Consider the following 22,893-nt stretch of genomic DNA (forward strand, 5'->3'; position numbering starts at 1 on the left):
ACACCTCTCGCGCAAGCCGAGGGTATATACTCGAGTGCAGCCAGGTCGGCTAGTCACACGGATCCCAGCTCAGGGGCCCCTACCTATGAACGACAGGGGCCACCACGTCAACGATTTAAGGGAGTTGTATGGGAGAAACGCGTCCGGTGAAGACAGACAACGACGCGCCGAAAATCGCGACTAACCCGTCGCGCAACATAGGGGCTAAAGAGTCTGAGAACCCTCCTGTTACCCTCATTACACTATAATACAGATTAAGGTAAACTACGAACAATGTTCTTCCAATCCTGCAAAACAGACATGTTCATATCCCTTGGTTCACAAAAGGCGAACAAACACGTACTTTATGCCGTAAAGACCTAAAGTCCTCGACGCTGACGATGTGCAGCAGGTACTTGCCGACCTTCTCGAGCTCGCGGTCGCTCAGCGCTTCCTCGCTATACGCGTTTTTGAACGCCCTTATCTTGAGCCCTTCGTTGGGATTGAGCGCAAAATTCCGACTCTGAACAGGCGTCAGGAAATGCGGGGCGTCGCAGCTTGCTCTTACAAACTCACTAGATCGTCCACGTGGATCGTGTTCTTGGCGCTATATTGCGGGAAATGGTTCCAGATGATCTGCAACGGCTTCACCGAATGAGAGTAGGTCTGACCCTTCCGTTCGGAGAAGACGGTAAACATCGTGGTCTTGTCTAGCACTGGTCTTACGCATCAGTACCTCGTCTCTGACATTGAGAAAACAAGCCTCACTTACCAAACGAAATCTAAGGTAATCGTCAGCCTCGGACGGAAGGACCGATGCAGCCACTCACTTGGTAATTCTTCGTGGACCCTATCATCTCAAGTTCTACGAGCTTGGCTTCAAGCCATCTCCAACTCGTCTGAGACCTTCATCATGGCGCGTCTAGCTCGATGCATCTCAGGGGAACCCGGTTTACGTACCATATGCAAATATCATAGTACGGGTATATTGCCTCGAGAAATTCATGAAGCCCCGGTCGTGCGCACTCCGCTGGGGGTAGCGACCCTGATGTTAACGGTTTAGTGTCAAGAATAGCTGCATACATGTTCAGTAAAGTTAGCGCCCGACATGAGTTGCAAGGATGAGAGACCATACTATAGTCAATGTCCAGCACTAGCAAGCGTTTGCCTGGGCGTAGCGGATGTATGATGTTGATCTCGAGCCCTTTGGATATCTCCTTGACCTTCCGAATGTTGCGCTGATCGTTTAAGTATGCCATCGCCGCGGCAGGATTCTCAGTGAAGTCGACATCGAGGTCATTGACGACATCGGGCAGGAACTCGAGTTCTAATGGCGGCGGTCGTGCACGTTAGTGTACCCGATAAGCCTTCAGCCGTAACGCAAGCGCACGTACGGGAGGGGTCTTTGATCTCGGCACCCTCGGGCGTCCCAATCAGGGTGAACTTCTTTCCCGTGCTCAGCTTGAGATCAGCGCTGTTGTGCGTCTCAGTCCGTGAATAGCTCACGCGGTGCACGGGCGACGCTACTCACATTCGGTCTTGATCTGGGGGAAGCTTGCCTTTGACAAGTCCGAGTATCTTCTGTCTCTCTGGAGGAACATTGGTAAGGCTCATCAGGGCAGCCTTGAGATCGAACACTCTGGCGAAGCCAACATCGACGCGTCAGAATCTGGCATGGCAAGAATTGGGACGCGCGTCAACGAGACGACAGGCGAGAGTCAGACTGACCTGTCCGATTCTGCGAGCTCGAGGGCGAAGGGCTTGCCGGACCATGTGAAGGTGAGCTTGAACCATTTTTCAGCGGGGAGGTTGTCCTGGGTGATTACGTCCTGTATGGATAGCCGCGTGTCAAGACCCCACTCAGGACCTTAATGGGTTCACTCGCTTCGACGGTGGAGACGATGGTCTGCGCTGGCAGATCGACGCTGGATGGCGCGTTTGGTGCTGACATCAGGCGATATAGGACAAGATGAGCGCGTTGGAACGACAATGAGCGCTGCAGAGGGGAGCAGGGATGCAGGGGGCGTGTTTTGTGCTCGGTGGATGCCAAAATGGGACCTGGGGTTCAATGAACGACCTCGTAAGTTTCTGACTCCGCGAATATGTGATCGGTCCAATGCCCCCGCTCGGACGACGCACCGGATTCTCGGGCAAAACTCATGACTCTCTCTGTCGCTGGCTTCAGCAGTCTTAGATTGTCGACACAAGGAAACTATATCTGTCTCAGTTCTCGATCTACCCAGCGATATCACACGCGCACAACAACCTACAAGAACCTCAACACCAGGACTACCGCCTCCGGGGTATCCATATACCCACGTACACGTCTCTTCTCCACCACCAGTGATATGCCCGCAGCCAAACCAACACCCGCAGAACCGCGCCCTTCAGCAAGCCTGATCGTCATCAACGACAAGAACGAGATCCTGCTCGTCCAGCGGAACCCCAAGGCGCGCTCGTTCGCAGGCCAGTATGTGAGAGCACCAATCACACCCACCACACCCCAGAGCTGATCGAGATCCCCCACAAAGGTCTTCCCGGGCGGGAACTACGACCCCAAGCAGGACACCTCGCTCGCCATAACCGCCATCCGCGAGACATTCGAAGAGTCCGGTCTGCTCCTCGCCAAGTCTGCTGCTGACAGCCCGCCTCTGAGCGACGCCGCCCTCGACGCGGCGCGCACCGCCATCCACGGCCAGACGCTCGCGTTCCAGACCTTTCTCGCGCAGCACAGCCTCGCCGCGGACGTCAACGCCCTCCTCCCGTTCACCACCTGGGTCACCCCGCCCGCCCAACCACGCCGCTTCCGCACGCAGTTCTTCCTCGCCTTCCTCGCCCCCTCCCCCTCCTCTCCTAGTGCTGGCGCTGGTGCCGGTGCCGCTAACTTCACATCCGGCACCAAATCCGACCGCCTCCCAACGCCCGACGGCGGCCAAGAAGTCATCCTCGCCCAATTCGTGCACCCCGCCGACGCGATCGCGCACTTCAAAGCGGGCACAATCGGCATGTTCCCGCCGCAGTACTACATCCTCGACACGCTACGCCCGCTCCTCGCTGGGCGCCGCACCACGGAGGCGCAGCGGCAGCGGCTCGCGGCGCTGTCGCGGAGCGCGTTCGGGGCGCTCGAGATCAATCCGAAGGTGACGATGGTCGAGGGCGGTGACAGGGAGGCGCGCTTTTTCTTGTACGAGGGCGACGAGCTGCGCGGAGGCGCACCAGGGACGATTCATCGTGCGGAGTGCAGGCTGAAGAACGGTGTAAGCGGTTTTCGTCTGTGCCAGTTGTTCGCTCATTCTGAACTTTCCCATCAGGTTTTCGCCGACATCGAGCTCAAGCGGAACTTCGACCTATTTACCGACATTGAATCTGTAATACCCAAACCAAAATTGTAATATCATACCTGCACAACGGGTTTGACAACCCGTTTCGTAACCTTTCCTATAGGCCAGCAACATTGTTTCAACACATCACATCCATCTATTAGACCCGCAAACGTAAGTAAAAAAGGGTAATCTGAAGCTACATGGGGGGAAATATCCAGAGACAAGCGGATATATGGGTGGGTCTATAGCTACACTGTTTCCGTTCCGAGGTGAAAGCAAAGGGGAATAAAAAGCGTAAGAAAAAGGTGAGATGAAAGCGTATGGACATGAACGTCGGGCATTAAGCAAGGAGAACAAGAGAAGGTCAGAGTCCGAGGTAATACATCACATAGGGTTCACGAGATCATGACGAGCGTGCGGCATCTCATAGGCAGTGGGGAGAGCTTGCGTCGCTCAAATGCTGTAGACCTGATAGTCATACTGGACGGAGGCGCCCCAGAAACTGGTTGTACACGCGCCAACATCGGTGAGGCCAGAGGACCCCAAGTTGATCGCGTTAACGTCCGAAGAGGTCGCAGCCTGCCAGCTCGTGTAGGACGACCCAGACGGATTCGGATTGCCGTTCGCCATAAAGGACTCGTAGCGCGCCTGCATCTCATTGACAAGCGACGTCTGTGCGGCGCTCGGGCTCGGGACCGTGCCAAACTATCCAGCATTTTAGATGACGTTAGAATCGGGATAGAGATAGAATACAGCAAGGAAAGAACTTACCACAATCTCGATATCATCCTGATGACACACGACCCCCTCCTCCGTACAATACCCCACCGCGCTATTGCCCGGATAACTCGCGCCGAGCGTATACATCCCCACATACGCCGTCCCCCCATTCGCGACCCAGTTCCGCGCAAACGTCCACGTCGCACATCGCCAGATCGAGTCCGTGCCGAGCGTCTCGAGCATCGGCCGGTAGTCCTCCGCGCTGTCCTGCGCGTCGGACGCGTACAGCTGCGACGAGAGCAGCACCTGCGTGCGCGGCGTGCCGAACGTGCCGTTCACGGCCTGCTCGTATTCCGACTCGGACACGGAGGAGGTGTAGTACCCGTAGATCGTCAGCGCGGCCTCGTCGAGCACATTCGAGAGCACGATCGGCTTCGATACTTTGGGGAAGGGCGTGCTGGAGTCGAGCGTGGAGGTGACGAACGAGTTGTCGTACACGACGCGCATCGGCTCGGCTTGGTTCGCGGCGGGGACGACGGTGTAGGCGTCGCTGAAGACTTTGAGGCCGGCGCCGTTGACGATGCTGTCTGCCGAGAGGCCGTTCAGGCATGAGGCGTCCGTGGCAGAGCAGTTCAGCTGGGAGACGAAGTAGTCCTGGATTTGTGACTGGTCCGATGTGGACAGGAAACCGTAGTCCTAGCGAAGCGTCGATCAGCCACTATCAGAGGGATAGCTCAAAGACAACATACCATAGGGTCTGACTGGAGGATAGCAGACTGAAACAAGGAGTCCGCTGAGGGTACAGCGAGCAAAGCGCGAATCATGTTAGCACCGCTGCTCTGCCCGGCGATCGTAATCTTCGACGCAGAGCCTCCAAAGGCGGGCACGACATTGTTCAAGAACTGCATCGCATTGACTGCATCCTTGAGACCAAGATTCGTCTGCCCATTCGGTGCGACAAAGCCGAGCTAGACAAAAGCGGCGCATCAGCGCAACTGTACAACAAGTCAGACGAATAAAATGCAAACGCACAGCTCCCAGACGATATTGAATGACTGCAACGATGGAGTTGGTAGCTTTTGCCAAGGCGGAACCGTCAAGACCAGCGCCGGTCGCAGAGCCCACCATAAAAGAACCGCCATGGATCCTGTACAAGTTCAATTGTCTTTTGAGTGGAGTTCGACAAAAAAGACCGTGATCATTGTTACTTACCACATGAAGGTGGGTGCTCCACTCGAAGCTGTGAGGGTGGCTGGCACGTACAAGATCATCGACAAACAATCTTCACTGTACGTCGACGAGTCCGCAGAAGGCTGCGGGCACATCAGCGGCACGGCCGACGCGTTCGTCGAGCCATTACTATATCACAGCGGAAGCAAAATCAGAGACCGAAAGTCAGCAATCAAGCTGAGACAACCTGGAGCAACGGATCGGCTTACGGAAGTTCCCACGTGGCCGCGATCGTCGAGGGCTGCCAGCGATCAGCGGAAGCATACCTGACCGCGAACCGGTTGACACCCGACACGTCGACGACGCCCTGCGCAGTGCCCAGCGCCGTCTGTACTGCCGTCGAGCCTGCTGACGCGAACGAGGACCACGGGTCATTATTCCACCTCGAGAAGCCTGATAGACCCTTGAGCATACCGGAAACGTCGTTCAGGATCTCGGATAGGCTTGATATGCCGCGGGAATCTACGCGGGCTGACAGGTCGGGCGGAGAGGACGCGGGGAGGGCCAGAGCGGGTGAGACGACGAGCAGGGCCGAGGAAAGGATTTTGAGGAGGGCGACCATGGTGAATGAGACTCGGGGGAGTTGAGAAGGAGGAAGGGATGGCGCCGGGAGAGAAATAGCAGAGGCGACGCGGTCTTAAATATGTACACTGAGGTGTGCTCGCCGGCGAGTGGGAGATGAGAGCGTCAAGGAGTCGAGCGCTCAAGGAACAGGGAAAAATGAACAGAAACAGAAAGGGAGCACAAGAACGCGAGGAACGGTAGGTGGGTGGGCGTCAGGGGAGAGGCGGACACTCGCATATGAACGATCCACAGTCTGCAGAGGAAACAACGCGCCTCTAATCGGGAAGCGCCCAATCCACGTCGTCGTCGTTAAGTACCTCTTCCTCCGTCCCTGGCTATTTGCGTCCGGCACCTTTGTTCCCTAAAAGGCCCTCCATCTTACTTCGGGGTGCCTGCATATCCTCACCACGCGTCGGAGGGCTGCTCCTGTCACGGCTCAAAAGGTCCTGGACCCACTCGTCCTCATCTGCTGCTCGCGCGACCCGTGTTTGATGGTATGCTCTTGACATCTCAGTGACTGTTGCGACCACTGGAAAGACAAGTTCTTGTTTCTGAACCCGTCAATGAACACAGCAAATGTCAGTCGGAGAAAATAGGCACCATGGGGAATCTTGTTGAGATGTCCTCATAGGACACTGGTGGTCTGGTCAGAGTCGGCTGGTTCGCCTTGACAAGCTGCCAAATAACCAGTGGTAGCTCAAAGTTGCTAAAGAGCAGACATCACGAGTGTCCTCTAGATGCAACGCCAGCCAGCCACATCACTCGGACTCTGAGATAAGGGAACCTCTCTCCACACCAAGCCCAAGCAAAACAATAAGCGCGGGAGCGACGCTCGGTGCAAGTAGACCGACTCTTGCTTCCTGTCAATGAATCTACCCACGCACATCGCTTGCTGCGAGCGCTCGCATACTCCAGCTCAAGACGAGACGATCATCTGAGGATCACAATCACGGTGACTGACGAGGACCTCAACTGCGGGAATCTACGGAAATATTGCATCACCTCCGGGCTCCGAGCTTCCAGAATCTCTCAGCTTAGGCACCCATTCACTTTCTGCTTTTTCTCCCATGGGCGCCTTCAGGCACTCGACGCCATGCACCCGCATTTTCAGGCGGCGACGCGTGCCACAAAGGCCCACCGCACATCACCGGGCGCCTCCAGACTGTTGTTGTACTCGTATCGGGATTAACTGGCGGCTTGTCTCGGCTTCAAGCTGCGCACGCGAACGACGGAACTGCGTCGACGCGAGGCACCGTCCACAGGCACGAAGTTCCATCTCGATCTCGCGAGAGGCCTCCGAGGGGTAATTGAGTCTCTCCGTCACTTCGAACCGACTTCGAGGAACACCGCGATGTTTCTGAACTGACGTACGCATGCCTAGCATCTGAGATGGTCATCGGGGCGCGTAGGGTATTTTTGGACAGCGTTAAAGAGCTGTCATCGGCTCTGAACACGCGCTGGGAGTACAAGGCATCCAAGGGCGCGACGAACGCGTGTTCTGTGAAGATCAAGAGGTGTATCACTGTTTCGTCAACTCGATGCTGTCATACAACATAAATCAAGATCTGTTTTAAACAAAGGTAGCGTCACTTGCTGTCATAAAGCGAAGGACATTTAGAGGGCGTATATTTGTTGTATTCTTGTCTTGAGCGCTTTACAGCAGAGTTGTGTGGTTACCGACGTGCTTTGATGCAGTATAACAAGGAATAATCGTTACTGGTTTGTTGTTCACGATAAAATTGGATATATGTATGACTTGAACATAGCCATGTGGAGGAAAGGCGGTATGACGAGATGTCTAGATGTTTATGTTGTAGCGGCAACTACCGACTTTCCATTTTCGGCGAGACATGACGCCTTCACGGCTTCATGTCGACCCCCGTGCTGCCAAATGGTCCCAGTGACTCCCCAGTCAAAATGTGCGTATACCTCTTTTGTTTATCAGCTTTTTGTTGTCTTACGGGGAGCATTCTGCAGCCTCACAGTGGGTGCTGCTGTCGGCAACATTCGTGAACTCTTCACCAAAATCAAGGCCATAGACGCGAAACATGGCAAGTTCGACTTTGCCCTCTGCGTTGGAGATTTCTTCGGGCCTGTGAACACGGAGAACCTGATATCAGAGAAAGAGGGCGAGATACAAGAGCTCTTGGATGGCAAGATTGAAGGTGAGTGGTACGCTGTCTAGTCGACCTTTGGACGCGTTGCTGAATGTCTGAACGTGAAGCGCCCATGCGATGCTACATCATGCAAGGAGAACACCCCTTGCCGTGGTCGGTGATTCAGAGCTATACCAAGACCTCCGGAGAGCTGTGCAAGGACGTATTTCTTCTCAGTGAGCGAACTAGCCCTTTCGTACCTGCCTATGCTCATCATTCCTGCTAGACAAACAAGCCGTTCTCACCACCGCTCACGGGCTCCGTATCGCCTGCCTCGGAGGAAAGTATGACGGGCAGGAGTACACAAACGAGCAGCACGGACCTGTCCGTACCCCTTCCTCCCTTGCATTCGCCATAAGTCCTAACCTTACCCCACCATCCCAGCCATTCAGCTACGCGTCCTACACCTCCGCAAACGTCGAGCAGCTCCTCTCCAACAGCCTCACCAAAACCGCGTCCGCCAACAAAGCGCAGAGCTACACCTCCCTCGCCGCGATCCGCGACGCCGCATCGTCCTCGTCGCTCGTGGATATTCTCCTCAGCCACGACTGGCCGTCTGCCGTCACGCAGTTCTCCGCGGCACCGCTTGCGCAGCCAGATCTCGCGCCTGCAGGCGTGCACGCGCTCGACGAGGTCGTGCGCAAGGTCAAGCCGAGGTACCATTTCTCGGCGGGCGGTGGGAGCCCACCGCAGTTCTGGGAGCGGGAGCCGTATGTATGGAACGACGAGCAGGGGCGCGTGTCGAGGTTCGTGAGTCTAGGTGCGTTTGGTGGGGAGAGTAGTACTGGAGGGAAGAAGCCGAGGGTATGTGGTCCGACTCTGGGGAGCGTTTGATGCGGTGCTGACGGGACTTGGTACTAGTGGTTCTACGCGTTCTCGATACAGCCCTCGGGGCCGGCATCTGCGCGGCCTGCTAATGCGACCAAGAATCCGTTCATTGAGAGTGTTTCTCGGCCGCCGAAGAGGCATTTCGAGGACACGGACTCTGGTGGTGGTAACTATATCTGGGGCAATGTTGGCGATGCTGGCAAGCGTATGCGGACAGGGGCTGGTCCGGGTGGTCCTCCTCAGAAGGGCGGCAAGCCACCATCTGGGTACAAGTGCAAGGTTTGCGAGTCGACCGAGGTGCGTGCGCGCGGTGTCTAGAAGTTTCTTTACTGACGCCTACCCAGCACTTTATCAACGACTGCCCAGATCGCGAAAAGCCACCAGAAAGCTACATCTGCAAGATTTGCAACACAGTGCGCTCCCATCTAGTTTGGATCTCTGCATTCATTGACCCTTCGCGCTAGCCCGGCCACTTCGTACGCGACTGCCCAACTCGTCATCAAGTAGGAGACACCGGCGGACGGAAACCACGCGAAGGATACGTGTGCCGAGCGTGCGGCAGCGAGCTGCACTACATCGATGACTGTCCTACTGTGAAAGCGCGTCCAGCCCACGAGGGAAGAGGGAAACGTGGCCCGCCCAAGGAGATCACATGTAAGCCCCGCCACCCCAAACTCACGTCCCCCCTCCTAATCTCCCCGTCCTCGCAGCCGACGAATGCTGGTTCTGCCTCTCGAACCCAAACATCGCGTAAGCACCCTCCCCCAGACCCCATCTCCACAAACCCTAATCCAACTCAACCCCACACCAGAAAACACCTCATCGTCTCCATCGGCACCGAATGCTACCTCTCCCTCCCCAAAGGCCAAATCCCACCCACCCAAGGATCCGCCGCCGCCTCCCACCCCAACGCGCCCCGCATCCCCGGCGGCGGCCACGTGCTCATCATCCCCATCACGCACCAGCCCTCATACAGCACCATCCCCGCCGCGCTCGCGCCGCCCATCCTCGCCGAGACAGACGCATACAAGCGCGCGCTGCGCGCGCTGTACGCCAAACACGGCGCGGCCGCCGTGTTCTTCGAGGTCGCGCGGCTGAGCGCGAAAGGCGGGCACGCGCACGTGCAGGCCGTGCCTGTCCCGCTGAAGCTCAGGGACAGCGTCGAGCGCGCGTTCAGGGCGGAGGGGCAGCTGCTGAATGTCGATTTCGAGGCGGACGCGGACGCCGCGCTGGCGGCGTGTGCGGGTGGGCGGGGGAGCTATTTCAGGGTGGATCTGCCGGACGGGGGGAAGCTTGTGCATCTTATCAAGGAACATGTGCCGTTTGGGATTCAGTTTGGGAGGTGAGTTGCGGGGGTCGTCTCGAGTCGGTTTAGTAGGCTAACGTTGTGCGTTGCAGACAGGTTCTCGTTACGCTTCTAGACATGGCTGACAGATTCGACTGGAAGGCATGCACGCTCTCGGAAGAGGAAGACAAAGCCGACGCCCAGGCATTCAAGAGCGCGTTCGCGCCCTTCGATCCGTCACTATAGCTGCCCTCAGGTTTCTTAGCCGTATACAATCGAGCCCATGTTGCATTTTAACAACATAAAGATTTAACACATGTACTCCGTGTCTAATATACATTCCCAAAAAACGTCTTTACGCGTCACTGTCGTGTTTTCATCATCACGTTACCTGCCGCCTAGATGTGATCATGAGGGTGGATCTCGAGCGACTTCCTGTAGCTGTGGCCCATCTTCTTCGTGCCGGACTTAGCCTTGGCAAGGACATTTGCCATCGCATCGAGACCTACAAAGCGAAAGGAGGGGCATGAGCAACGACACTAACCAAACTAACTCATGAGCGTGGGACGCACCCTTGTCAAGGTCCTCCAGAGGAGGGCCAAAGGACAGGCGGACAAAGTGGTGACAGGGGGAGCTGAACAGGTTGCGGCGGTGCGACGGATTGATGTCGAAGAAGATACCGGGGATGACGATCGTCTGCTCCTTGAGCAGCTCCTCGAAGAAGGTCTACATGCGCGAAGACCACGCCCATTAGCTATCAAGCAGGTAGAATCTGTCGCCGGACGGAGGACATACCAGGCCGTTGTTGAGCGGGGGCGGAAGCTTCTCGAGGTTGAGCCAGATGTAGAACGTGCTGTCGGGCGGGACGTCGACGTCGAGGTGGAGATCGTGCAGCCGCTTGAGGACGTGGTCGCGCTTGGCCTTGAAGTGCTTCTGGAGCGCGAGCTGGGATACATTGCGTTAGCCGTACCCAGACCTAAAAGGTGAACGGGGGGTTTATGCTAACCTTTTCCTTGGCAACGTGGTCGGGATGAAGCATAGGGATAGCAGCTAGCTGCATGCTGTGAATAATGTTTAGGCAGGGGTAGCCAATCAAGCCGTAGATAAACGTACGGGTGGTTAGCACCGCCATCCAAGAACGAACCAGACTGCGAGAGCGCAGTGATCAGGTTCTTGGGGCCGATGACCCAGCAGATACGCCAACCCGGCAGACGCCAGTTCTTGGTGAGACCATCGATGATGACGACCGAGTCCTATCAAGTATAAACGTTAAAACACACAGAAATCACAATGAGAACAGGCACATACAGCATTAACATCGTCGACGTACTCCGCCGAGGAGACAGACTGGCCAAAGTCCTGTTCGTTCTCGGGGTAGATGTACCAAGAATAGAACTGCGATGCGGAGGCAATTCCAAAAATAACACCAAATCAGACCATGCGGCTATAAATAGAGTGATAGCGATTGGGGGACCCACCTCATCAAGGATGACCGTCGTACTCTCGCGGGAGAGGGCGACGAGGTCCTTCAGATCCTTGCCCCTGCGACGGCAGCATCAGACAATGAGAAGGCATAAGCGGGACATAAGACACGTACTTGATAACCTGGCCGGTGGGATTCCGAGGGTTGGATGCGAGAATAACGGCGAGACCCTGGGTGTGGATGTCCCTCTGCAGACCAGACCCAATCAGAGGTTTGAGCCAATCAGATAGCAAGAGAAGACCGTACCTTGGTTTGCTCGATGTCAAGCTTGTACTTGGCCTATATATAGAACCGTGTCAGTAACTTCGTGCGCAGATCGTCACCGGGACGTGAATGAATGACCTTGGGGTCCAGTCTATAGGCCGCCGTCAGGATACAACAAGATCAATGCTACTTGGAGAATCGACTCACGCGGTGGGCACGGGCACGAGGCGCTTGAAAGCACTCAGAACCTGATCGTAGGCGGTGTAATCCGGGATCTGATACGACTGCGGAATCGTCAACACGGCGCCCTTATCCGAGGAGAGATAAGCACAACATACGGTATAGACATCGCCAATAACGGCAGCGACACGCGAGAGACCAGCGCGACCACCGGGAACGATGCACACGTTCTCGTATGTGTACTGGCTGTCCTTGCCCTGGCGATAGGTGTGGTTGTACAGGTTCGCGACCGCATCGCGGAGCTCTTAAAATACACGCAGATGGATGAGCACAGGTCGTGATTCCAAGGCTATTCTTGGAGAAAGACGCACCCTTGACACCCGTGGTGGGGGCGTACTCGAGCGATTCCAAGGGCATCTCAATCGAGCTCGGGCGCTCCGGGGCGCCGGGGATGGGGCCCACCTCGGGCGCGCCCTGGCCGAGGTTGGCCCACTCGTGCGATTTGGCGTAGCTGAAGCCGTTGGCCATAGCGCGGTCGGAGCAGTAGATGACACCGGTGGAGCCGGGGTGTTCGATGCCTGGCACGGTCTCTTCATCCTAAAGCATATAATCTGTGAGCACGTCGTCGTCGACGGCGAGGGTGATACTACGCACGGGGTTGATTGTCTGGGGGAGGATACCCTTGGGCTGGTGACCGGCGGTCTGACGGAAGATCTGGGCGAGGCATTGAGCGTTAATACTGACACGGGGCGTGGCGAACGCGGTAGTCATACCTGGTGAGCCTCCGACTCTTTCTCGTGCCTAAAGTTCTTCATGACTTCGTGAACCTGGTTACGAAGGTTTTGAGTGGAGGGCCAGTGAGGGAGGTGTGGCATATGCATAATGCAATGGTCAGAAACGAGAGGGTACAGGGCAGGAGGGCTGGTAGATATAAACTTACAACGTCTCTTAAACGTGGTGTGCCGCTGCGAGAAGGATAATTGCTGGGCGGACGCGACATGGGTTATAAGGAAGTGATTGATATATATAATACTAGAGCTTCTGCGATGGCAAGAATAGCAGCTGGCAGGTGTCTAAATATGTAACAAGTCGGGGTTGAGGGTGACCGGACAGTGATGCAACTACCCAGGTCATCGATCATCGCGGGGCTATTTATATGTGGGCACCCACTGGCCATTCCAGGGCAACCTTTCTTCAGGTAACAAACCGTACAGTCGCCATCGCTCCGCATTGCCATACGGGCCAGCTGATCGTACCGCGCGTACGACGCGGTTGGTGACCGTTGAATCCAGCGTAAAGCAGGGGGTGTTGAGTGTTGGACGTCCAGATGATGCAATGTGCCCGGTCGCCTGAAGCGGAAGATGAATCAAGGAATTCGCTCAAAAAGGCGCACTCGATATGTCGCGAAAGGTCACTCCACCGTGCTTCAGGGGGAAAATGCTGGTCAGAGGGCTCGGGAAGGGTGAGAATCCGAGCGACAGTTTTCTGATCGACATGGATCTCGTTTTAAGCGTTTCCAATGGAGGCAAAATCGTACCAGCCAATGGCCAGAGACACTACGTTCGGGCTAGTGTTCCCGCCACTCGCGGTGGCTGACAGTGGCTGACGTCGCTATGTCGGTTCGTGGAGAGCTCGAACAGGAAAACCGTGGCGTCGAGGGAAAGAGCGAGACATGCACCGATTCTAGAAGATCGATGGTTTCTGGCCGGCTCGTTCGTTGCTGCAGGGAGTCTCCAAGCCCCGTCATCGCAACCAGGATCCTAAGCGATCTGAATCTAGCCGAGGCATCGTGGGTAGATGTGGATCCAGTAGAGCAGAAGGCCATCATGGCATCATTCGACAGCTTCCGTCATGGCAAATGTGGGGACTTGCAGCTCCTGTAGGTGCACTGCGCTAACATGAAACGCGTCGATGACCTCGTACTTTATCCTGTGGACTCATATATACTGCATGTGCGATTCCACGCTACAGCAGTTGCTGTTGTCTTCCACTGAGGAGAGGTGAAATTGTCATCCGATTGGTCCTCGTTACCCCGGAAACTCCCGCCCAGGCGGATCTTGCGATTGGAGGGGTGGATGCTGCCAACCGCTGTACATACGCCTTTATAGCCAGGATTCGGCAAATCGGAGGGCTATATAATAACTACGTGTTGAGCCAACCGGATCTCTCAGCTCCGTCTGTCTCACTCGCACTAGAGCTTAGACTCTCCCCGTCTTATACCTCTTCTTTGAACCAGTTATACCACTTGCGCCATGTCGACGCCTGCTAACAAGTTCCTCCCCAGCCCCAAGACCGCCGCGGTGCGTTCATTAGCTCCTTCCAGCTTTGCGCGATTTACTGACGTGTCATAGATTGTTGGATGCCCGTTCAGGTGAGATCGATATGTTTGCTTCCGTAAGATGCTAGAGACTCAGCTGGATGGCGGTCTACAGGGGTGGACAGGTGAGCAGCATTCAAGCTCACGCGTATCTCGAACATATCCCCTGATCCTCTGTTCAGCCTAAACTCGGCGTCGACAAGGGTCCCATCCATCTCGTCGAGGCCGGTCTCGTATCCCAGCTCGAGGAGCTCGGTTGGAAGGTCCAGTTTGACGGTCACCACCAGTTCGAGTCGCTCGCGGCAGAGAGCGACCCTCCGATCGGCAAGCTCAAAAACCCGCGCCTCGTCTCGAAGGTGTGCGAGTCTGTCGCACAGGCTGTTGGCGGACATGCCAAGGCTGGTCAGCTCCCCGTCACCCTCGGTGGGGACCACTCTCTTGTACGCTGCTGTTCGTTATCGTTGTGATAAGTTGTGCTAAGTATAGGTTTGAATAGGCTATGGGCACTATTTCTGGGACGCTTGAGTGAGTCTTCGTTTCTGTTGGCCAGCCATTCATCTCGGAAGCTTATTTGGCACTTCAGCGCGTATCCCGATGCCTGCGTTGTCTGGGTCGACGCGCACGCCGACATAAACACGTCAGAAACCACCGACAGCGGTATGTCACGTCCCTCCCCTATCCTGTGTCTCCTCCCATCTCATCTTCCGCCCACAGGAAACATCCACGGTATGCCCGTCTCCTTCCTCATGGGCCTCGGCGAGAAGTACTCCGAGTTCTCGTGGATAAAGCCCGCGCTGCGCACGGACCGGATCGTGTACATCGGCCTGCGCGACATCGACTCGGGCGAGAAGCGCCTCCTGCGCGAGAATGGCATCAAGGCATTCAGCATGCACGAGGTCGACCGGTACGGCATCGGGCGCGTCGTCGAGATGGCGCTCGACCACGTCAACCCGAAGCGCGACCGCCCGGTCCACCTCAGCTTCGACGTGGACGCGCTCGATCCTAGTGTTGCGCCCTCGACGGGTACGCCTGTCAGAGGCGGGTTGACGTTTAGGGAGGGGCATTATATTTGCGAGGCGATTCATGAGACGGGGTTGTTGGTTGCGTTGGATTTGATGGTGCGTTTTTGCTTGTTGCGAAGATTGGATTCGCGGCTGATATGGAAATGTAGGAGGTCAACCCTTCTCTGGCGGATGCTGAGAGCGTGCGGCAGACTGTTGCGGTCGGGTGCTCGCTCGTGCGCTCGGCGCTCGGCGAGACGCTGCTGTGATTTGACGATCTGCGAATATGACAATGAGAGTCTACCACTGTATCTACTAGGACAGCTGTCTTGATTACCACCCTTAATGTGTCCATAGCACAGTGACTCGAACAATGTACAGACAACTTGCGGTGATCAGCTAAACGAGACCGAGGACGCTTACATTGATTGCAGTAAAACCCGGAATGCATAATCCGCGACATGTTTCAAGGCTTGGTTATGTTTGTGGTGCATCTGCCAAGACGCAATACCGCACACACCCACACCAGCGTCGCGAACTCGCGCGTCTCTCTTCCGAAACCTTCATCACCAGCCCCTGAGGCTAACCGTAATCGCTCATGTCTTCCTCCGACTCTACACCACAAGCTTCCGACGCGATACTTGAGGTGAATCCGTACGAAGGCGACAAGAGGCTCTCACATGTCGAGGCCGAGGTCCTCTGGGAGTACGCGAAGCTCGCACACCACGTCAAGGATGTGAGTATTTCTTGCTGAGTCGCGTCCCCCTGCTCCTGCTAGCGGCATTCACGCCTCTGCGGACCATATTCCTCGTGTTTGACAATCTGGCGTACTCATTCCTCTTCTTTTCTTAGCTGACTAGTACGGCTCGCCGACTCACCGAAGGACCCGATGCGCAGCTGCTCGCAAAGCTGAGGGTGCTCGAGTCTAAGATCGGTCTGGTGTTCACCCTCGTGCGTTTCTCATCTTCGCTGCTACCTTCCTCATCCCTCCTCCTCCTCATGATTTCTTACGTTTGGGATATGCAACGTCTCTGATGCGCAACCTTCCTTCCGCGATGTTTAGTTGAGAGCGTCAGTATGGGGCGTGATCAACGAGCAGGCTCCGCTTGATGCCGACGCGGACCAGGACCAGGACGTGGACGCAGACCTGGATGTGACCGCCCGATACGCAGACTCGTCCGCCGATACGACCATTCGACGGTGACGCAGCGAAGAAACGACGCGCTTTCCTTCCCTCCTTCCTTCATTCCGAGCGGCGCACTTCGGCCCTGGTCCTTTGTAGCATCATCTACCCACTATACCATGCTCTGGTCCTCTGTATCAATATGCTAATGAACATTGACGATCGCGGTTTCTCGCTTCATCGGATGCACAGCGCAGGAGAAGAAGTCTAATATGCATGTGTATCCAGATGCGTATGCGTATGGCCGTACGTCGGGCGCTTATCTGTCAAGCTCGCACATGCTCGGCGAAGTTGCCTTTAAACGACATATGTTCGTGACTCATTCGGAGGGCCTGTACTTAAGGCCTGTGGGGCGGACGGCCTTGTGACTCGACTCGCTCTTACTCCATGTCGTCCCCTGCTAACAAGTTTCTCTCAAGCCCCAAGACTGTCGCCGTACGCTGTCTCGTTTCCTCACTTCAGATCGATGTTCTGACCTGCTATTAGATCGTCGGTTGTCCTTTCGGGTAAGTATATGCGACGTTTCTTCTTTCAAAGGTGTTAGGTGCTCACTGAAGGGCTTCCATCTCAAGAGGGGGCGGGATACCGGTACGCAACCCTTCCTTGGGCGAGACGTCCACATATTGACCCGAGTCTGCTACCTAGACTAAAGCTGGTGTCGATAAAGGTCCGAGCCACATTGTTGACGCAGGTCTCGTCACCCAGCTTGAGGAGCTTGGTTGGAAGGTGGAGTTTGATGGGCACCAGCGCTTCGAGTCGCTGGTTCCAGAGAACGATCCGCCTATCGGCAAACTGAAGAATCCGCGGACGGTCTCAGCCGTGTGCGAGTCCGTGGCAAAGGTCGTGGGAGGGCACGCCAGAGCTGGACGGCTGCCTGTCTCGCTCGGAGGCGATCATTCTCTTGTATGTGGTGCATGACGTCGTTGTGAGCCTGAGTATTGCGTGCTGAATGCAGAGGCAACCAGGCCATGGGTACCATATCTGGAACTCTGGAGTAAGCGTTCATGTTATCAGCAACTGCTTATTGGTCGGGGGTACATCTGACCGGCTGCTGCAGTGCTTACCCCGATGCGTGTGTCATCTATGTCGACGCTCACACAGACATCAACACAGTCGCCACCACCGACAGCGGTATGGTTCTCCTTCGACACCTATTTTTTGACCGTGCTGACGTACATCGCGTTTCTCGCGCACTAGGAAACATGCACGGCATGCCCGTCTCCTTCCTCATGGGCCTCAGCAGCGGGGTCGATGCGTTCGCGTGGCTGAAGGGCGCCTTGCGTCCCGAGCGGATGGTGTACATCGGCCTGCGCGATCTCGACGCGAGCGAGAAGCGGATCCTGCGCGAGAACAGCATCAGGGCGTTCAGCATGCGCGACGTCGACAGGCACGGTATCTGCCGCGTCGTCGGCATGGCGCTCGACCGCGTCAATCCGGACAGGGACAGGCCGATCCACCTCAGCTTCGACATCGATGCGCTCGATCCGTCTGTGGCGCCTTCGACGGTTTTGCCGGTGCGTAGTATGATCGGCTTTTGGATGATGTTTATATTCGCTCCCGGATAGGTTCAAGGTGGTCTTACTTTCCGTGAAGGACATAGCGTATGTGACGCGATTCACGAGACAGGCCTGTTGGTAGCCCTTGACTTGGTGGTGAGTCTTGTCTCTAGCATGCGGGTGTGGCTGAGCCATGATTGCGTGTAACGGCAGGAGGTGAATCCTTCCATCGGGGATGTTAAAGACGTGCAACAGACGGTTAGAGTCGCATGCTCGCTGATACGCACCGCTCTTGGTCAGTGTTGCCTCCCCGCACTTGCTCTATTGATCTTCAAGCTTATCGTCTGTCCGTGCAGGCGAGACTCTAGTGTGATGTAGCGCAACACAGTAAAATCTTTGTACTTCTAGACACGGTATCTGATGATCGATGTTGTTCAGATTTATTCTTTTGGTGACGCCCTTGAACACAATTTTCTAAAGATAGCGACAAAGTAGCTCCAGACCTTCAGAGCTCCACACATCACGGAATCAATTGCGCGTCTCTTGAGACTGTCCTCAAGTGGATAACCGAATGCGCCTGTACTACAATACCTTTCGGGACTGTACTACCTTGTGTGGGGTGGCGTGTTCGTCATCTCCAGGCCTCAACACCACGACCGCACACCACACATCCATCGTGTCCTATGACGACTTCATGACTTAACTTGCTAGGTTCTCATTCACTTTCCTTGGGTTTTGTCATTATATAAAGTCTGGTGCAGAGCAAGCCACGCAAGAACGTACACCACTCATCATGTCATTATCTACTAATTCGTTCTCCGGACGTAAGACTGTCGCCGTACGTGTATATGCATCCAACTATGTGCGGCGTTCTGACGCGCTCCTAGATTGTTGCGTGTCCGTTCAGGTGAGAACGAGGATCTCGTCTTTACGCTGCGATAGGCCTCACGAAGTTGTTGATGGGTCGAAGGGGCGGAACGGCACAGGTGAGAATATCAATGGCTCCCGGCGAGACGCAAGTGAACGTGTCCGTGTGTGCCCAGACTGAACCTGGAATCGAAGACGGCCCTGTCCATCTGGTCGAAGCAGGTCTTGTCGGCCAGCTCGAGGGTCTCGGACACAAGGTACATTACGATGGGCAGATTCAGCTTGAACCACTCGCAGAGGGTGGAGATCCGCCGATTGGCAAGATCAAAGAACCGCGTTTCGCCGCTGCTGCTTGCAGGACTGTGGCGAGTATTGCTGGAAGATATGCCAAGGCTGGGCAGATTCCAGTTACGCTTGCTGGTGATCACTCTCTAGTTCGTGATAACTCTCTACCGCAACGATACAAGGGCTCAATGTAGGGCACCTGTGTAGGCCATAGGTACCATATCAGGAACACTGGAGTGAGCCCTGATCCTTCTTAAGCGCTGATTTGCACCAGAGACTTACATAAATGTCAGTGCTCACCCCAATGCGTGTGTCATCTGGGTGGACGCGCAAGCAGACATCAACACGCTAGAAACCACTCAACGTGGTGCGTTTTCGTCTCTACCTTTACTAGTTTCCTCTCTGACTGCGCTCGATATCATGGATTTAGGCAACATGAGCCGCATGCCTGTCTCCTTCCTCATGGGCATCGGCGAGCACATTGAAGAGTTTGAGTGGCTCAAAGGAGTGCTTCGTCCGGAACGTCTGGTCTACATTGGCCTTCGCAACGTCGACGCGCCTGAAATGCGAATACTACGCGAGAACGGTATCAAGGCTTTCAGCATGCACGATGTCAACGAACACGGGATCCATCGCGTCATGGACATGGCGCTCGACCATGTTAACCGGGAACGGGACAGGCCAATTCATCTCAGCTTCGATATGAATGCGCTCGATCCGTCGGTAGCTCCATCCACGAACTTGCCAGTAAGCGTTATATGTTCTTCTTCGTGGTCTTCACTCGTGGAAATGAGCCTATTTTAACGTTCTCCGATGGTTCGATAGGTTCAAGGCGGCCTCACGTACAGTGACGGGCACAGCATTTGCGAGGCAATCCATAAGACCGGTCTTTTGGTGGCCCTTGACCTAGTTGTACGTTGTCTCTCTTCGTACGCAAGCGATCTGGTGTGCGCATCCAATAATACTATGGAACTGGCAGGATGTGAACCCGTCCATCGGAGAAGCCCAAGACGTGCAACAAACGGTCGAAGTCGGCTGCTCACTGATACGGACCGCACTTGGTCAGTGTCTCTTGTGTAGATTCGTTTGACGTTTCATCTGTTCTGATCTCAAGTGGCATGAGCAGGAGAAAAACTGCTCTGATTATTGTACGTGAAGGCTTGAGATCAGCGCCAACATTTATACCGTTGTTTCCAGCATTACCGTAAATTAATATAATTCATCTGTGACTTTGACGATCATCTACAATACATTTAATGGCATGAGCGTATTGTGCACTTATGACTCTCATTGGCTCTGCCATTTGCCTTGGACGAGCAATGCACTCAAACAGTGATGCGGGAAGTTTTTATGTCGTGCACATCGCTTTTACGGCTAAACGCTAGACTATAATGGGCCACCTTCATGGGGCCCTTTGGACCCAGTCAGCTTCACGAGCCCCTGAACTGGAATCCGCCGCGTGTTGAAACCCTGAATGAAACCATTCACTCAACCCACCCATCTTGGCAAGCTATCTGGTTAACATGTCTCACAACCTACGCGAACTCCCTTTTGACGTCTTGCTCAAGGTTGCTGAATAAAAATACCTGGATATCCGAGACGTAGCTTCCTCTTCCGCCGGCACTACCTCCTCCTCTTCTGCCGCCGCGTCGGCTCCCACTGCATCTATCTCCACCACTCCCGCATCGTCCTCCACTGCGCCGCCTGCTACTCACATTGGGCCCATGACGCCCGCGCAGGCCGTCGCTCATCGCCGGAACCAGAAGAAGGCCGAGAAGGAGAAGGAGACGTCTAAGAAGAACTAGTAAAAGGGGTTGGGAACCCCTGGAAGGGGGAATGTGAGGTCTCGGCGCGCGAGCAGCCGGACGCTCACTCATCGGTATTGACTCACGGTACCGTATGTCTCGCGGACATTATTGTTGTAGGTCACGACCCCGGGTTGGTCGCTGACTGATCTCGCTATGTCTCAGTTTATTCAGCACAGTGCTCTTGTATGTCTACGTTGGGCGGGGCCCAACCATCGTGTATTTAAGTAGCCTACGAACCTCTGTATTCGCTAGTGTTACTGGAACCTCGATATTTCGACCTGTGACCTCTCTGCCCGACTTCCCATCTAAATCGTAACCAACCGTGTGCCGCCGCGTCAAGATCATCGCACGCTCTTCGACCCGTCGCCACATCGTAGAGACGCTTCGAAGTCTACTCTGGGAGCATTCGTGTCAGTATCAAGCACAACTCCTGGGCCTGATGGACGCAAGAACTCACCTGTCGTAGGCTCAGGGCGGGGGTAGTGGACATAGTAGCTCCCGAATCTTCATCGTCATAGTCAATGAGCATCTCGTTGTCCCCGACCTCAGGAAGGTCGTTGCCATACTCGGCAATCGCGGCGAGGACAGGGTCCAGAGGCTCAGCCGTCTTCTTGGGCGCCTTGGCCTTTGCCGCTGCCTTGGGATTCTTCTTCGGCTTCACGCGCGGAGGAGCGTCAGAGATGGAGTTGGACGGTCCGGCCTCCGATGCACAGGCATAGGGGTGAGTGGCAGTGCGTGCCTTGCGCGCTGTATAACCCTCGCGGTTGTACTGAGCCCTGCGGAGCGCCCGGGCCGCGTAGTCGTACGCGAGCTGCTCGCCGATATCGGCGCGGTTTTCGTCCAACCAGCGACCCCGGCCAGCCGGCGCAGCAGCCGGCGGCTCGGCATTGTCACCGAGGATGTCCCTCGTGGTCGCAAGTGGGCCTCGGTTGTCGACGAGCCCATTGGTGTCGAGTGTCGCAAGGCGACGGGGCGATTGCAGGACTTCATTCCATGCATGGGCGAAGTCCTCGTAGCCCATGGGAACGGAACCGGGGCGGTCCCCGGAGGCGAGCGCGTGGCTATACGGCGCGTACTGGCGGACCTGGTCGTGGGTGATGAGGAGGTCGCGGGAGTTGTTACGAGCGCGAATGATGAGATAGGTACAGCCAGGGGGTTGCCGGATAACGGCGGAAGAGCTGGGAATAGAAGACATGTCGAATATGAATAGGGAAGCGAGTCCGATGGAAATAGAATCTGTGGGTATGGGGAAATCGAAGCTCGCGAAGCGCCGGTTTTTAACTTCTTCGGCGCCTAAGCCCTTCGGGCTCAAAGTCTCATCAGGCACCTGAGGATCTTGTGTAGTAAAATCCCCGGTGCACATGTCCCGCAGTTCTGAAACATCACCTATTCCTAACATAGTCAAGTACTCTTTGTAAGCGTCGAGATCTGAGACTTCAAAGTATGGAAGCCAGCTTCTGTCTCCCGACTGCCATAGAATCTCAAACATAGCATTGCTTCGACTTCCCTTGTGAGATAGAATCCGATCAACTGACCATTCCACGTCGGGCATATCAAAATCGGCGATCTGATACTCAAGACGGCCTGGGAACAGCCTATCGTCATTTGGTACATGAATTCTCAGCAAAGAAGAGTGGAATACATCGTGGATTCCTCGTTGTTTCATCCGATCAGGTAATTCCACGCGGTATGAGTTATTTTTATAATCTTCGATGATTCTATATGGCCCGACAAACTTCGGGACCAGCTTACGGGCTAGACCCTTTGGTAAATTTAAGTTCTTCGTGGAGATGTACACGCGGTCTCCGATCACAAGAGGGCAGGCACGGCGCTTCTTATTTGCTTGGACAGTCTGTTTCACTCTCGCGGCTAGAATAGCGTCATGTGCAGCCATGATCGCCGCTTTCATCTTCTGGGCGTAAGTTCTAACCCCGGGGTATTCCTCTGGCTTCGCATTGTTCCAGATCATGGTGCGCGGAAGCCT

General features: G+C 55.4%; 8 protein-coding genes across 8 annotated transcripts; 4 read left to right on the top strand and 4 right to left on the bottom strand.

Annotated features, from left to right (window-relative positions):
• Window positions 1-123: 123 nt before the first annotated feature.
• On the bottom strand, window positions 124-2,010 carry CONPUDRAFT_117009 (HAD subfamily IIID h). The gene is made up of 11 exons (XM_007766328.1): window positions 1,865-2,010; window positions 1,708-1,808; window positions 1,511-1,618; window positions 1,374-1,453; window positions 1,115-1,306; window positions 940-1,054; window positions 810-885; window positions 752-761; window positions 556-695; window positions 344-502; window positions 124-287 (listed from the first exon to the last, which is right to left on the bottom strand). Exons 1-11 carry the CDS (start codon window positions 1,928-1,930, stop codon window positions 255-257), a joined length of 1,080 nt encoding a protein of 359 aa, XP_007764518.1. The 5' UTR covers window positions 1,931-2,010; the 3' UTR covers window positions 124-254.
• A 231-nt stretch (window positions 2,011-2,241) lies between these two features.
• CONPUDRAFT_97199 (uncharacterized protein) lies at window positions 2,242-3,379 on the top strand. The gene is made up of 3 exons (XM_007766329.1): window positions 2,242-2,453; window positions 2,511-3,236; window positions 3,291-3,379. The coding sequence occupies exons 1-3, from the start codon at window positions 2,328-2,330 to the stop codon at window positions 3,369-3,371; spliced, it is 933 nt and encodes a 310-aa protein (XP_007764519.1). The 5' UTR covers window positions 2,242-2,327; the 3' UTR covers window positions 3,372-3,379.
• Window positions 3,380-3,755: 376 nt separating this feature from the next.
• On the bottom strand, window positions 3,756-5,664 carry CONPUDRAFT_49246 (alpha beta-hydrolase; the record flags this gene model as incomplete). The annotated part of the gene is made up of 6 exons (XM_007765952.1): window positions 3,756-4,007; window positions 4,074-4,718; window positions 4,772-4,990; window positions 5,055-5,169; window positions 5,235-5,381; window positions 5,462-5,664. 6 exons carry the CDS (start codon window positions 5,662-5,664, stop codon window positions 3,756-3,758), a joined length of 1,581 nt encoding a protein of 526 aa, XP_007764142.1.
• Window positions 5,665-7,685: 2,021 nt separating this feature from the next.
• Window positions 7,686-10,564, top strand: CONPUDRAFT_134710 (uncharacterized protein; the record flags this gene model as incomplete). Its single annotated transcript, XM_007766330.1, has 11 exons — window positions 7,686-7,735; window positions 7,794-7,981; window positions 8,041-8,148; window positions 8,199-8,296; window positions 8,357-8,776; window positions 8,834-9,097; window positions 9,145-9,213; window positions 9,265-9,454; window positions 9,511-9,550; window positions 9,612-10,142; window positions 10,199-10,564. 11 exons carry the CDS (start codon window positions 7,686-7,688, stop codon window positions 10,329-10,331), a joined length of 2,091 nt encoding a protein of 696 aa, XP_007764520.1. The 3' UTR covers window positions 10,332-10,564.
• CONPUDRAFT_69825 (aminotransferase) lies at window positions 10,484-12,952 on the bottom strand (the record flags this gene model as incomplete). The annotated part of the gene is made up of 16 exons (XM_007765972.1): window positions 10,484-10,590; window positions 10,658-10,811; window positions 10,881-11,030; window positions 11,092-11,146; window positions 11,199-11,338; window positions 11,394-11,480; window positions 11,564-11,627; window positions 11,683-11,756; window positions 11,815-11,847; window positions 11,911-11,923; window positions 11,980-12,056; window positions 12,111-12,256; window positions 12,324-12,549; window positions 12,607-12,666; window positions 12,726-12,779; window positions 12,893-12,952. The coding sequence occupies 16 exons, from the start codon at window positions 12,950-12,952 to the stop codon at window positions 10,484-10,486; spliced, it is 1,500 nt and encodes a 499-aa protein (XP_007764162.1).
• A 1,252-nt stretch (window positions 12,953-14,204) lies between these two features.
• CONPUDRAFT_47899 (Ureohydrolase) lies at window positions 14,205-15,539 on the top strand (the record flags this gene model as incomplete). Its single annotated transcript, XM_007765853.1, has 8 exons — window positions 14,205-14,252; window positions 14,304-14,323; window positions 14,385-14,394; window positions 14,452-14,709; window positions 14,766-14,794; window positions 14,853-14,926; window positions 14,984-15,387; window positions 15,441-15,539. The coding sequence occupies 8 exons, from the start codon at window positions 14,205-14,207 to the stop codon at window positions 15,537-15,539; spliced, it is 942 nt and encodes a 313-aa protein (XP_007764043.1).
• A 285-nt stretch (window positions 15,540-15,824) lies between these two features.
• Window positions 15,825-20,350, top strand: CONPUDRAFT_97215 (Ureohydrolase). Its single transcript, XM_007766331.1, has 22 exons — window positions 15,825-16,006; window positions 16,123-16,221; window positions 16,334-16,888; window positions 16,940-16,959; window positions 17,026-17,041; window positions 17,099-17,356; window positions 17,419-17,447; window positions 17,511-17,584; window positions 17,651-17,967; window positions 18,019-18,105; window positions 18,163-18,244; window positions 18,306-18,660; window positions 18,711-18,787; window positions 18,837-18,856; window positions 18,920-18,935; window positions 18,993-19,250; window positions 19,309-19,337; window positions 19,395-19,468; window positions 19,532-19,848; window positions 19,927-20,013; window positions 20,081-20,162; window positions 20,228-20,350. Exons 3-12 carry the CDS (start codon window positions 16,841-16,843, stop codon window positions 18,320-18,322), a joined length of 948 nt encoding a protein of 315 aa, XP_007764521.1. The 5' UTR covers window positions 15,825-16,006; window positions 16,123-16,221; window positions 16,334-16,840; the 3' UTR covers window positions 18,323-18,660; window positions 18,711-18,787; window positions 18,837-18,856; window positions 18,920-18,935; window positions 18,993-19,250; window positions 19,309-19,337; window positions 19,395-19,468; window positions 19,532-19,848; window positions 19,927-20,013; window positions 20,081-20,162; window positions 20,228-20,350.
• Window positions 20,351-22,362: 2,012 nt separating this feature from the next.
• CONPUDRAFT_18604 (uncharacterized protein) lies at window positions 22,363-22,605 on the bottom strand (the record flags this gene model as incomplete). Its single annotated transcript, XM_007765761.1, has 1 exon — window positions 22,363-22,605. A coding segment is annotated over one exon (243 nt), but the record flags the coding sequence as incomplete, so codon positions are not given.
• Window positions 22,606-22,893: the final 288 nt, after the last annotated feature.

The sequence above is a fragment of the Coniophora puteana genome, assembly GCF_000271625.1.
Source record: "Coniophora puteana RWD-64-598 SS2 unplaced genomic scaffold CONPUscaffold_2, whole genome shotgun sequence".
In the NCBI taxonomy this organism is placed as follows: domain Eukaryota; kingdom Fungi; phylum Basidiomycota; class Agaricomycetes; order Boletales; family Coniophoraceae; genus Coniophora; species Coniophora puteana.

Excerpts from the sequence above, each read along its gene's own strand:
- CONPUDRAFT_117009 (XM_007766328.1), bottom strand. The coding sequence starts at position 1,930 with ATGTCAGCACCAAACGCGCCATCCAGCGTCGATCTGCCAGCGCAGACC. Across the intron at positions 1,809-1,864 it reads CCATCGTCTCCACCGTCGAA|GACGTAATCACCCAGGACAA; the intron begins GCGAGTGAACCC and ends CTATCCATACAG. Across the intron at positions 1,619-1,707 it reads GAGCTCGCAGAATCGGACAG|AGTGTTCGATCTCAAGGCTG; the intron begins GTCAGTCTGACT and ends TGGCTTCGCCAG.
- CONPUDRAFT_97199 (XM_007766329.1), top strand. The coding sequence starts at position 2,328 with ATGCCCGCAGCCAAACCAACACCCGCAGAACCGCGCCCTTCAGCAAGC. Across the intron at positions 2,454-2,510 it reads GCTCGTTCGCAGGCCAGTAT|GTCTTCCCGGGCGGGAACTA; the intron begins GTGAGAGCACCA and ends TCCCCCACAAAG. Across the intron at positions 3,237-3,290 it reads AGTGCAGGCTGAAGAACGGT|GTTTTCGCCGACATCGAGCT; the intron begins GTAAGCGGTTTT and ends CTTTCCCATCAG.
- CONPUDRAFT_97215 (XM_007766331.1), top strand. The coding sequence starts at position 16,841 with ATGTCGTCCCCTGCTAACAAGTTTCTCTCAAGCCCCAAGACTGTCGCC. Across the intron at positions 17,448-17,510 it reads ACCATATCTGGAACTCTGGA|TGCTTACCCCGATGCGTGTG; the intron begins GTAAGCGTTCAT and ends CGGCTGCTGCAG. Across the intron at positions 18,106-18,162 it reads TGGTAGCCCTTGACTTGGTG|GAGGTGAATCCTTCCATCGG; the intron begins GTGAGTCTTGTC and ends GTGTAACGGCAG.